The sequence below is a fragment of the Condylura cristata genome, unplaced genomic scaffold, assembly GCF_000260355.1.
Source record: "Condylura cristata isolate star-nosed mole 26May11 unplaced genomic scaffold, ConCri1.0 scaffold00013, whole genome shotgun sequence".
NCBI classification, from domain to species: domain Eukaryota; kingdom Metazoa; phylum Chordata; class Mammalia; order Eulipotyphla; family Talpidae; genus Condylura; species Condylura cristata.
Window position 1 is genome coordinate 47,791,257 of NW_004567114.1, and position 12,114 is coordinate 47,803,370.

At 39.1% G+C, this 12,114-nt stretch overlaps 1 protein-coding gene and 1 pseudogene across 2 annotated transcripts in view; both read right to left on the reverse strand.

Moving 5' to 3' along the window:
• Nucleotides 1–7,249: 7,249 nt before the first annotated feature.
• LOC101624020 lies at nt 7,250–7,805 on the reverse strand (annotated as a pseudogene).
• Nucleotides 7,806–11,309: 3,504 nt separating this feature from the next.
• KIAA0391 (KIAA0391 ortholog) overlaps nt 11,310–12,114 on the reverse strand; it is a 97,793-nt gene continuing 96,988 nt past the window's right edge. For both annotated transcript variants that reach the window (XM_012724650.1, XM_004681938.2), the window contains exon 8: nt 11,310–11,616. In XM_012724650.1, the coding sequence (XP_012580104.1) occupies nt 11,485–11,616 (132 nt within the window). In that variant the 3' untranslated portion in view covers nt 11,310–11,484. The remainder of the gene's footprint in view (nt 11,617–12,114) is intronic.

Genomic DNA, 12,114 nt, shown 5'->3' on the forward strand with positions numbered 1-12,114 from the left:
TCTGGGTTTTCTGTGTCTTTAACAGATTTATGAATAAATGAGAAATCAGTCTCAAAACCTAAAAGGCAAGAGATTCTTGATTAGAATTTGAGTTTTTTTCCATAAGGACAAATAAATCCCTCTAGGAAATCTTTCAGAAAAACATTCTCCTTGCTGATTCCCATGCAAAGGGAACTGTCCTGGAGGCAGACTTCATGAATATGTTTAGGTGGTGCCAAGCAGTAGCCAAACTACTAACCCAGGTGGACTTCCCCTGGGTTGGGGAGCTCCACCAAAGTCTGGGTACCAACACTCCTGCAGCTTTAACATAAGCGTACAGGACAGACTTGCCGTGTCTGTGTGGAAACTTTGTTCTTTCTTTCTGTGAGGCCACAAAGTTAAAGACTTTTTGAAATGACTTTCTGGGTTTTTAAAAAATTTTAGAGATGACTTGACATCTCGTGAGTCTAGGAAAATATCCTGGGGCCTCCATTTGGCAAGGCCCACACACTCCCCTGGGGGTGGAGGTAGGAGGAAGGTAGGGGTTACCCACAAGGCAAAGGTAAGTGGCAGTGTAGATTCCCAGTGACTGTGTTGAATCACATGGTGTTTAAAGACAAGATAAGAATTTAGCCCTCAGCTTAAGATGCTCTGCTGGCAGTTTCAGTGAGCCAGAAAATATCAAATTAGGCTTATCTGTGTTTCCATGGGTTCATTAACAGGTGTTGAAACCCAGTGTCCTGTGAGTTGGCCAATAACACTGGTAAGAGTATTTTAAGAGTTAGGATTCCCTGATGTTAAGGGCCCCTAACTGTTAGTTGTGGCCAGGACAGAGCTGGGACACAGGAGCTCCAGATGAGCAGTAGGAAGGAGGTAGACTTCTGCCCATCTCCCAAGTCAGACCTTCACCAAAAGATGTTTACATCTTTCTCTTTTTATCTTCCTCATACTAATCTCAGTCATGCAATTAGTCCAGTTGCTGGGGGTTGCCGAAGAGTTCAGTCATTCTGGCTGAATTTTGGGGAAGGAGAAAAAGGGGATTTCTCTTTACTTCAGTCCCATAATTTATGTGTAAAGGAAGACAAATGGGATATTACGTGTGTGTGTGTGTATGTGTCTGTGTGGTTTCTGTAACTTACATATGTACTTGGTTATTCTTCTAATCAAAGGTTTTCAAACTACTTACTTGACCAGATTATGAAGCAATGCTCCTAGCCCCCATATTTGTAATATCTAATGTGGTTTTCTCATCCTCCAATACCCAAACAATGGGTGTAATATGGTATACAATATACCAGTCATAAGGCATCATTATTTCTTTTCTACTTCATTCATGCCTACCAGTCGATATAATTCTGTGCCTGGATCCTATCAGTCATCCCCAATAATAGTACTGCTTTCCTTTGATGTGAAAGGGTATACTTATCAGTTCAACCCAAAGGGTATATAATTGACATAATCCATTAATCCCTCTGATAGAGTAAAAACCTTTTACTTTCAGTTCACCCTTGGTTTTTAGCTATAATCTCAGCATTATCTTCTTACAACTTTTGATGTTTTCCCAAGCTCCCCCTTAAATAAAGAACTAATTTTTCACTAATCTCTTATTTTGGGAGAAAAGAACTTTGATAAACTGAGATTTCTCTCGGGTATCCCCAGAGTACTGGAAGAAGCGAATGAAAGACCCCAGCTGGCTTGGATTTAACCGTTGGTGGTTTTTACACCCAACTTCCCCTTGGGCCCAATAACACAGGAAGCCTTTCATAGCTTGAGAGTACAGCAAATATCCCAGTGAAAACTAAGATGACGACAGGGTGTGAGTTTCCAACATGGTCAGGCTCTAAGTGTCAAAAGCACTGGATTTCAATCTTTGTCACAGACTACCTACTGATCATAATCTTGGTTTCTTCTCTTAAACAGATGTAGCATGGTGCACTGACTTTAAAGACAGACAAATAAAAATATTACCTATTACTGTGAAAATAAGTGACCTAATAGATTTGAATTGAGTCTCTCTCTTTGTGAGGAGGGGGCACTGGTAAATAGGCCTGGATTGTTGACTCTCTTGTTTTGATCTAATTCTAGTACAGGAGGAAACCAAGCACACACCAACTTGCACTGCACTGCACTCTGCTATTATTCAGAAGTGAAACTCAGTCTGTTTTCTTAACTTGGAAAGCAGCCAATTCTTACCCATCCTGTTAGACATGCAGTCTCACCCATGACTGAAGGGATGAGAACTATATCAATCAGCTCATCAAGAGTTTCACACCCTTGATGCTTCCTTTTATCTTCAGGTCTTAAATTTATACCCCATCCCCACTTCAACTCTCTGATCAAATTGGGGAAGGGAGGTATAGAGGTTGGCCAGGCATCAAGAGTGTGAGTGAGAACAGAGAGGAAATAAGGCTCAACAGCCTAGAGATACTTCTTCCTTGAGGTTTCCTAATTGGCTTCCCCTAATTCCTATTTTCTTACCACAAAATTAAGTCATCTCTGATGCTCAGAATGAGCCAAGTTCTCTTGGGGTAATGGCAGAGAGAAAATGCCTGAAGTTTCTCATTGTTATAACCAATTTTTTGTCACTAATTTAGGAATTAGTTCTTGAGGATCCGGTGACTGATGAGAACTCAAGAGTGTCTCAATCTATCTTACTTACTTTGAAATGACTTGATAGACATTAGCTGAGATCCTCAACCTCTGCACCCCCAGACTGCATTTCATCCATGGTTATGAAACAAAGGCGAATTTCAAAAATCAGCTACAGACAACAGCTCTAAAATATCTCCAAGACTGGAAATTCAGGAATGATGTCTTATAGGTGCACAGCAAATTTTATTCTAGTCTTCACTGCCATGTATGTAGAAGAGACCTAATAAATAAATCTTTAAGTCCTTAAGGCATAAGGTTATTTAAGTGGTGTGATAACAGAAGGTAGCATTTAGAGGTTATCATTGTTTCTTGAGAATTAGTCAAAGCATCAGACACCAAAGACTAGCCAGCTCATGAGGAGCAAGAGGGGGATTTCACTCAAAGGAGAAGTGGAAATCAGAGGTAAAAATCAGGAAGGCATTTTCAAACAACTTCTCCAAAGAAGTTGTTTTATGGAGCTCTTCTATGGGCAAGAAGCTGGAGTAGCTACTCTGAGAGACACACAAACAAACAGACACACAGACAGCAGCACCATCATAGTTCAATAGGGAAGTTAAAACTGAGTGAAAGCAACATTAACATGAGGCAGTTCATGATACAAAAGCAAGAGTCCACATTACCTTGGAACACAGGGAATACAAAATAACTGCTGGAAGAAGTTTTATCGAAGCTTAGCCTGGGAGGACAAAAAGTCTTTTGAAGGCCTGACTAGAGTGGTTATAATAGGAAAAAAAGGAAAAAATGCAAGAGATTTTAAAAATAGTTGCTCCCTCATAAATAAGAGATATTAATATACTGTTTGTAGCAGCAGCATTTATAATAGGCAATACTTGGAATTACCCAAATACCCATTGCAATAGAATATATAAATTGTGGTAAATTCACATATGGAGTATCTTACAATAATGAAAATGAATGAAATACAATTACATGCAACTATATGAATGAATCACTCATAAAATGAAAGTAGCCAATTACAAAAAAGCACAACTTAAATGATTCCACCTACATAAAGTATGAAACAAATCTATTCTTTTGGGAGACTAGGTAGTGGATAGACTTCTAGAGCCAATAAATGATGGAAGAGGGCCCAAGGGACAGCTGGGTTCTGGTAAGAAGCATGATGAGCAGATTGGGATAAAAGTACAAGTTGAGTTTTGTTCTCTAGGTTTTCCTTGTATTATTATCATTCAGTAACTTTGGTGTTCATGAGGACTTTACTATTCAAAATATGGTCTGCATCACTAGGCAGGCCAGTTCTGAATTGGAGCCAGCATTTTAAATGAGGTCCTAGGTGATTCTATACCCATTAAAGCTTGAGAAATACTACTGTAGTTGATGTTCCCACTTAACAGAAAGGAAATGAAGGCGCCAGGAGATAGCTGTTTTTCAAGTTAAGGTTGCAAAGGCTGGCAGAGTTCCTTCAGGAAACCCAGTGACCAATGAAAAAGGATCTTTAAGTTATAGTGAAGTTCCAACAGTATTTGAAATTCCAACAGTAATTTCATGACTTTCCTAGCAACACACTGTATAAAGAAGAGGAGGAAGTAGAAGAATTTGGGGCTATCCAAAATTATGTTTGTAATTGATAAATTGGACACCAGAAGAGGTGAAATGAAAAGAGTTTGCAATGTTATTAAAGCCATCACAACTGAGGACAGATGGGGTAGGGTGGGAAGAAGGCAGGTGAAGTCAGATGGGCTGGACAGTAGAGTCCTCTAGGCAAGGAAAGGACAGAACTAGGAAAAGGTAAAGGAATGGCGACTGGGATGAAGGTGTGGGACAGGTAGAGAGGCTGTCATCAAGGAAATACAAAAAATATATATCAAGAACTTAGAAGTTTGAAATACTGAGAGCTGAAAACCAGCATTTAAGAGATTAAGAAATAATGAGACTATGGTGCTGAAATCTCTGGAGAAAATGGCAGTTGAAGAGGGTGTGTATGTGTGTGAAATCTATTAATATTTATAAGGCACAACTATTCAGTACTAATTTTCTCACATAAAACGCCTTTGTATGTCAAGGACCAAAGAGAATCACAAGATTTGCTTAAAAACAAACAAACAAACAAACAAAACCAAGTGTTTTTAATCAGTATAATGTGATAATCCTTCCTTAGATTTTATCTGCAAAAACTTGATCTGTCCAGAGTTTACTTCTTTTGGAACTGGAGATCAGAGCAGCCTAACTTGGAAAAGACCCATTGCTTTAAGGCTTTAAGTATTTGACACTTTTGCTAAAACAGGATTAAGAGTCATAGGACATAATAATAGCCAATAGCTATTATCAGGGTGATAGTTCCCTGGAACACAAATTTCAATCTGAACATAAGAAGTATTGAGATTCGTTTAGGTTTTGTGAGTGTTTTTTTTTTTATTTGTGCATACAGAACTGGGGTGCAGGCCAGAGGCTCAGGGGTGGTGAGGGGTTCCACCAGAGACAGAGTGGGGAACAGAACAGGCAGATCTATGAAGTACACTGCTGAGGGGAGCAGTGGGCTGGTCAGGAGAGGTCTGCCACGCCATGTGGTCCCCTCTGGGGTAGGCGGGAATCGAACTCATGCTGAAGCGGCTTTAGATTCTCAGTGCTGTGCTTTAACCCGCTGCACCACCAGGGAGGGCCCATGTATCAATATTTTATGATATACAGCAATGTCCCAGCTTACCATGGCTGCCCATTATGATTAGAGTAGATAAAGAAGTGATAAAAGACAACAAGAACAAGAAATTTTTCATTTTCTGTCACGTGAAAAAAATGTTATGAGTTTGCGGAGAATAATTATTTAAATATTAAATATTTTTGTGTGTACATATATAGCAGTACATATGTATATAATAGGCATATATATATAAACTTAGTAACAATCAACTGCTCAACTTTGGAACAAAAGATAGAAAAATGCATTTTTGGATTCTAGTCAAGGTCACTTCCTCTTTATAAAGGAAGAAAACTCAAGAATAAGAATAACTTAATTTTAAATAGTAATAGATTTGAAGGAACAAGGCTGGACAAGACTTACTTTTCTGAAGACCTGCCATAACCACTTCCAAAGAAACCTGTTTCACAGAGGTGGAGGCCCCAATCTATTCTCCCAGGTCAGGATACTCTGCCTCTGACAGCCAGATGATAGAACTGTGTCAGGAATTCTATTTGCATCTATCAGAATACTAACATATTCTGTTCTAATGCAATCATAGAACTCTCAAATCTTCTTTAATAATGGACTTTACGTTTTCAGTGTGAATTAAACTTGATACTTAGTAATAGCTGACAGTGATAGGCCAATCTCATCTAATCTCTTTAAAATGAATTTATATGTCTACCACATTAGAAATTAAATCTTCTACCCTTGGGTTTCTCCAGTTTTGCTTCTTGGGCCTGGTATTAACACCAAAGAGAAGATCTGGTAGTCATTTTAATGTGATTGTGTATCAAATTTCTTGTCAGAAGCTACCAAAAACCTTCCTAAGGATATTACTGTTTACAACAAATGTACATGGTTATATCAGTAACTTAATCCATTTGATAAGAGTATATTTCTGAGAGTACTCTGCTAACAAAACAAACTATTTTTAGCTGCCACAAATTACCAGATAATAGTCTTCCTGTTTATTTCAATTCCTGGTTGAAAGAGAGCTGTGTACCTAGAGTGTGTGGAAGCACCAATTAGATCAAGTATTGTAAACAATGAACACACTTGGGGGGACAAAAGGAAATCTTGAAACCCATTAAAATAGACATTAGAGGAGAAAAGTTAAAGATTATCTCTCAAGACTTACTACATTTATTCATCACAGTTCCCACCTCTTATAAGCTGTCTTTTGCATTTTTTTTTCCATCCCACTCTTCTTAAGGCTTAGGAGATAAGTCAGGAACTTCCTCCACTAAGTAACAAAGACTCAAGGTGAGTCACTGGCTGATCTCGGCAGGGTAAAGCTCATCTTTCTTTCCCCTCCCAGGTGACTTTTATTTACTACCTTTCTTATCCTTGTTTTCCTCCTACCTCCAGCAGTGCTTCCAGACTATTTGGATGCCTCATTTCCCACAACCCCTCAGCATGCTATGTAATTCCTTCCTAGGGATGCCAGATGTAGCAAATAAAAACACAGGATGCCCTGTTAAATCTGAATTGCAAATAGACAATGAATATTCTTATTATGTCTTTATAATACTTGGGACAATTTATACGATATTAAAATACTATTATTTATCTGAAATCCAAATTTAACTGGGAGTCCTAGTTCTGTCTTTGCTGTGACAAGCCTACTCTCACCCCTGTGCTCTACAGGAGACTCCTGCAACTGCCTGGTCCCTCTACTGAGAACTCTTATCTGCTTTCATCCTTGTCCTGAAAGAAAACCCAAATCTAAAAATCAGCATTTCATTGCAGTGGCCTATGTTCCTATACTCCTAGTCCTCCCTACTTAAATTATTTTTCACTGGAAAGATGGGCAAAATACCACATCTGCACTCCATTCAGCTTTGCCCTCACTACCCTAATAATTTTGATTGTTACCAAATGAAGATTCACCACAATTGTGCAAAATTTAGGTGCCTACATTGATGCACGCTTTTCATTTTTACAACAGGATGCACTTTATAGTACTTTAGTACTCCCTTTTTTTTTTATGGTGAAAAAACTGTATTTAGAATTAGCCAGCTGGAGTCAGTTTAGATGATCCCAATTTTGTTGGCAATATCCAAAGCATCATAGTCAGGAGCCAGTTGGACATAAGCCTTCTTCTCTCCATCAGGTCGGATCAGGGTATTGACGTTGGCCACATCAATGTCATAGAGAGCTTCTTCACAGCCTGTTTAATCTGGTGCTTGTTGGCCTTGACATCCACAATGAACACAAGTGTGTTGTTGTCTTCTATTTTTTTCATCGCTGAGTCAGTGATGGCATAATGGGAACTTGATGATGGCATAATGGTCAGGCTTGTTTCTCCTGGGAGCGCTCTTCCGCGGGTATTTGGGTTGCCTTCGGAGTCGCAGTGTCTTGGGCCTCCGAAATGTGGGTGAAGTGCGGATCTTCTTTTTCTTATGGCTGTGGACGCCTTTCAACACTGCTTTCTTGGCCTTCAACGCTTTTGCCTTGGCCTCGGCTTTGGGAGGGGCGGGGGCTTCCTTCTTTGCCTTCGGCGCCATCTTCGTGAAAAGGAGTACTCCCTTTTTAAAAATGAGAAACCTGCTAGAAGACCCAGAAAACAGTAATAACATTTCAGTGCAAATTTGAGAAAATTAATGTGAAGAATAAGGCACCTGAGGTGAGGTAGTCCCGATGGAGAACTGAGAGAATGAACTCAGGCTTCTCCTTGAGATTTTCTTTTAGTGGATCTGAGAACAGCAGGGTGAAAGATAGGGCAAATTTCAGAGTATGCCAGAGGGAAGGAAGCACAAAACACTTTAGAAATATCTTTCAGTGGCAGAGTCAATGCCTTCAAAGCCTTCACTGATGATGGATGACTTTATACACTGTCAATCCCAGAGCAGAATTCCTTCTTCCCACATTGTCTGGGACCTTGTTTGACAGGTAGTTTATGTTTCACTCCAGTGGTCTGAATACAAATGGGCAGCCTGAGTGGTTGTTATCAGGTCCCTGCTTTCAGAGAATCCCAGTACTCCCCAGGGTCCAGTGTGATGTACTCTGAGCAGTTCTAGAAGTCGCCTACTCCTGAGCAAAGCAGAAATCAGGTAAACCGCACTTTACTTCAAACAGGAATTAGGATTTCCTCCCCCCCCAGTTTTCTATGGTAGTTTACTCCTTTATAACCATGAAAATTACATATACTTTTTGTATGATTATGTCTGATTTTGGTTCACACTCCCATGGGAATATACTTACAATTAGCTAGTTGAATAGCTACTAATTGAGTTACAGGCAGGAATTTGGAAAGAGACAGCTCAGTTTCAAATACCACTTGGACACTTGGTTAAGTCTCTCAATTCCTCCCTTTTCTTTCTTTCTTTTTTTTTTAAAAAGATTTATTTATTCATTCATACAGAAATGGGGTAGAAGCCAGAGGTGCAAGGGCGGTGAGAGGCTTCACCAGAGACAGAGGGGGGAGCAGAACAGGCAGATCGACAAAGTACACTGCTGAGGGGAGCAGTGGGTGGGTCAGGAGAAGTCTGCTGCACCATGTGGATCACTTCCGGGCCAGGGATCGACCTCTCACTGATGTGGCTGCCACCAGCTTGCAAGTGCTGCATCCTAACCTGTTGTGCCACAGGGAGGGCATCCTTCCTTTTCTTATCTAAAAATGAGGGTAATGTTAATGCTAACTCAAGGGTTGCTGGGACTTCAGATAATGAGTAAACTAGTAGAAAGAATGCCTGGCACATAGTATGTGCCACACATGTGAGCAATGTCACATGCAGGTTCACGTGATGCATCCACAGCACATACAGGTGAACACTTACAGGGAACACCTATACTTACATGTAGGCTCACGGGATGTGTTATTACCCAAAGGTGTATAAGATGAAAGATTTTGATTTTGAATGGTATTATAGGGCTCAAAAATAATGTAATTTTCCTATCACAATATTTTACACTGATGATCCATTCTGGAAATGTGGGACACTAAAGAGGCACTCTTTCCTTGCCTGATCCTTCCACTTTTCTCATTTTCTTAAGATATATTTTAGGGTGGGAAAAGCACATAGGGCTATGGTGATGGTATATGGGTGAATTGATGGTAGGAAGTCCATGGGGATTACACTGAGGTGAAAAAATGTACAAAATAAAGAATGATGTTAAAAAATATATATATGTATATATATAATTTTAAAAAGATTCATTTTATTCATTTATACATACAAAGCTGGGGTGTAGGCCAGAAATGTAAGGGGGTGAGAGGACAAAGGACAAAGTGGGGAGCAGAACAGGCGAAATCTACTGAAAAACACTGCTGAGGGAAGCAGCAGGAAGACAGGAGAGGTCTGCTGCACCCTGTGTGGGTCAGCTCTCTGGCCAGGGATCAAACTCATGCTGCAGTGGCTGCTGATCACTTCATAGAGCTGAGACTTAAAGTGGGAGGCCCCACTTTTCTCTTATGTAGCTAACAAAGTTTCTAAGTTTAAGCACTAGATGCTACCACTGAGGCTTGGATTTTTATGACCTACTCTAGTCTAAATCACATTGTATAGCAGAAAGTAAAACTTTCCTTGGTTGGAATTAGAGGAAATGGGTTATGGTTGAAATGCCTCTACTACTTAGCTGTGAGACCCAGGGAAGCCATTTCATTTTTCTGGGTCTTATTTCTCCTGCTGGACTTTATATTCTTCAAGGTTCACTCCTGCTTTTAAGTTCTAAAGGCGATTTGTATTCATTCGCCTTCATCTTCATGAACAATTGTGAGGAACACTTGTATTAGTCTTCACACAAGCTTCCTTAATAAATACTTCCCATCACTCTCTCTCTCTTTTTTTTTCTAAAAATCTTTTTTCTTTGGGGTCTCCCCATTGGTCTACTGGTTAAGTTTCAGTGTTACCACCACAAAGGTCTGAAGTTGATGCTTGGCTAAGAAGCAAATGCACAAGGTGTAGCAGACCTCTCTTGTTTTGCCCACTGTTCCCCTTAGCAGGGATTTTCTGTAGATCTGCCTGCTTTGCTCTCCGCTCTGTCTCTGGTTTTGGTGACCCTCTCACTCTCTGCACCTCTGGTCTACACCCCAGTTCTTTTTTGTACAAATAAATACAATTTTAAAAAATCATAAAAAAATATTTTTTCTTTAAATTAGGGTAGTTCCCTAAAAAAAAGTTTAGATGCCTGAAAGCAGTTTACTAAATATATCAGTTATGACAATTAAAAACTAGGCAGATTGGATTGATGAGAGCCTTCTGATTCTCAGCATCTTTCAATGCCTTCAATTGCTTGGAGTGCTGTTTCATTTAGGCCTGCAGCATTGCTAAATCAAATAAATAGAAAAGGAAATATCAATAGAACATCCTGTCCTCTATGTTTCCTGGATAGTCTCTCTGTGTACACTACACACCCTGCCATGCCATGTTTTTTTTTTTTTAAGTAAATAACTTTTTTTATGCTAACATAATTTTTTTGGTACACTTGTAAATACATTAATTTTTAAGTGTTTAGTGTGATGAAATTTTACTAACATATACACAAATCTTTGTTAGTTTCACCCAGATTAACATATAGAACTTTATGATCCCTAGAATGTTCTCTTGTGTCCCTTTCCTCAGGTAATTATTCTGACTTTTATTACCACAGATTGGCTTTGCTGATTCTTGAATATTAAGTCACACTATATATAAGAGCGAAGAAAGGACTGCCATAAGTTGTTGCTTGCATAAATATTTTCACCTAAAATGAAGACCTTGTAATGTGCAAGCTGGCTAGCAAGTTGGTAAAATAGAGAAACTTTATCACTTTGTTAAGGTCAAACTTGATTAAATAAAAATGGATATTTTAGAAAGCTGTCATTCTGAGTGATGGAGTTAATAGTGCTTGCAAATGGTAAGCTAACCGGGAAAAGGTATTATAGAGTGAAGGGAAAATTATGGTCGAAAAGGAGAGAATTACTTCCTTTCCTTCAATCCAAATCATTGGTGATGAGTTGCTCATTAGCTTTAGATATCTTGGCCAGGTTATCAGAGTACCATAAATGATTTAGTATGAGTAGAAGACATTATGTAGGTTTTACTATGTACTGACTTCCCCAACTTGAAGATGCCTCCAAAACAAACAAACAAAAAATGTTAGGGGGTAAAATGCAACTTTAAAGTCAATTTATTGACATACAAACCGACCAGATCAAATAGGACAGAAGTAATGCTCTAATGCCAACCAGAAAGAAAACCCCTACCATACTTAACATGGGGTGAGAGTTTTTATGTCTTTCTGTGAAGGCAAAGCCATTTGTTTGGCACCTCACAGGAATATCTTTCCACCAGGTCTTCATCATATGGTATGTGCCACGAGTCTCCAGTTGTTTGCACCACTGTGTCATAGTTGAGAATAGGCTGTTGAATTAAAAGGAAACCAACAATGAGAACAACACTAAAGGGTTACCTGGCATTTTCCTTTCTTTTCTGACAATTTCTCAGTTTGCTTCGGAGGAGTATTCCCTGTCATTCTCAGCAACAGATTTAAAAGTGAATTAGCACTGTAAAAATGAGCCCTAGCACTGAACTGCCTTTCGGGGATTTCATTTTTAAAGTTAAGAAGTCTCTATAGGAGCAATGCATTTAGAGGCTACAATATTTCTTTTGCTACTTTGACCAGTGCCTATTCATCACCCAGCTTTAACCATTATCAACTCATAGTACTACTTCATATACACAGCACCCACTTTCTTTCCTCAGCCCCACCCCTCCAGATTATTTTGAAGCAAATGTCAGATGCTATATCATCATTTCTTCTGTAAAATTCAGTATATATCTCTAAAAGATAAGGAGCTATTTTGTAGTATACTATCAGTTTTATATTACACCTAAGAATAAATTCTTAACATTATCAAA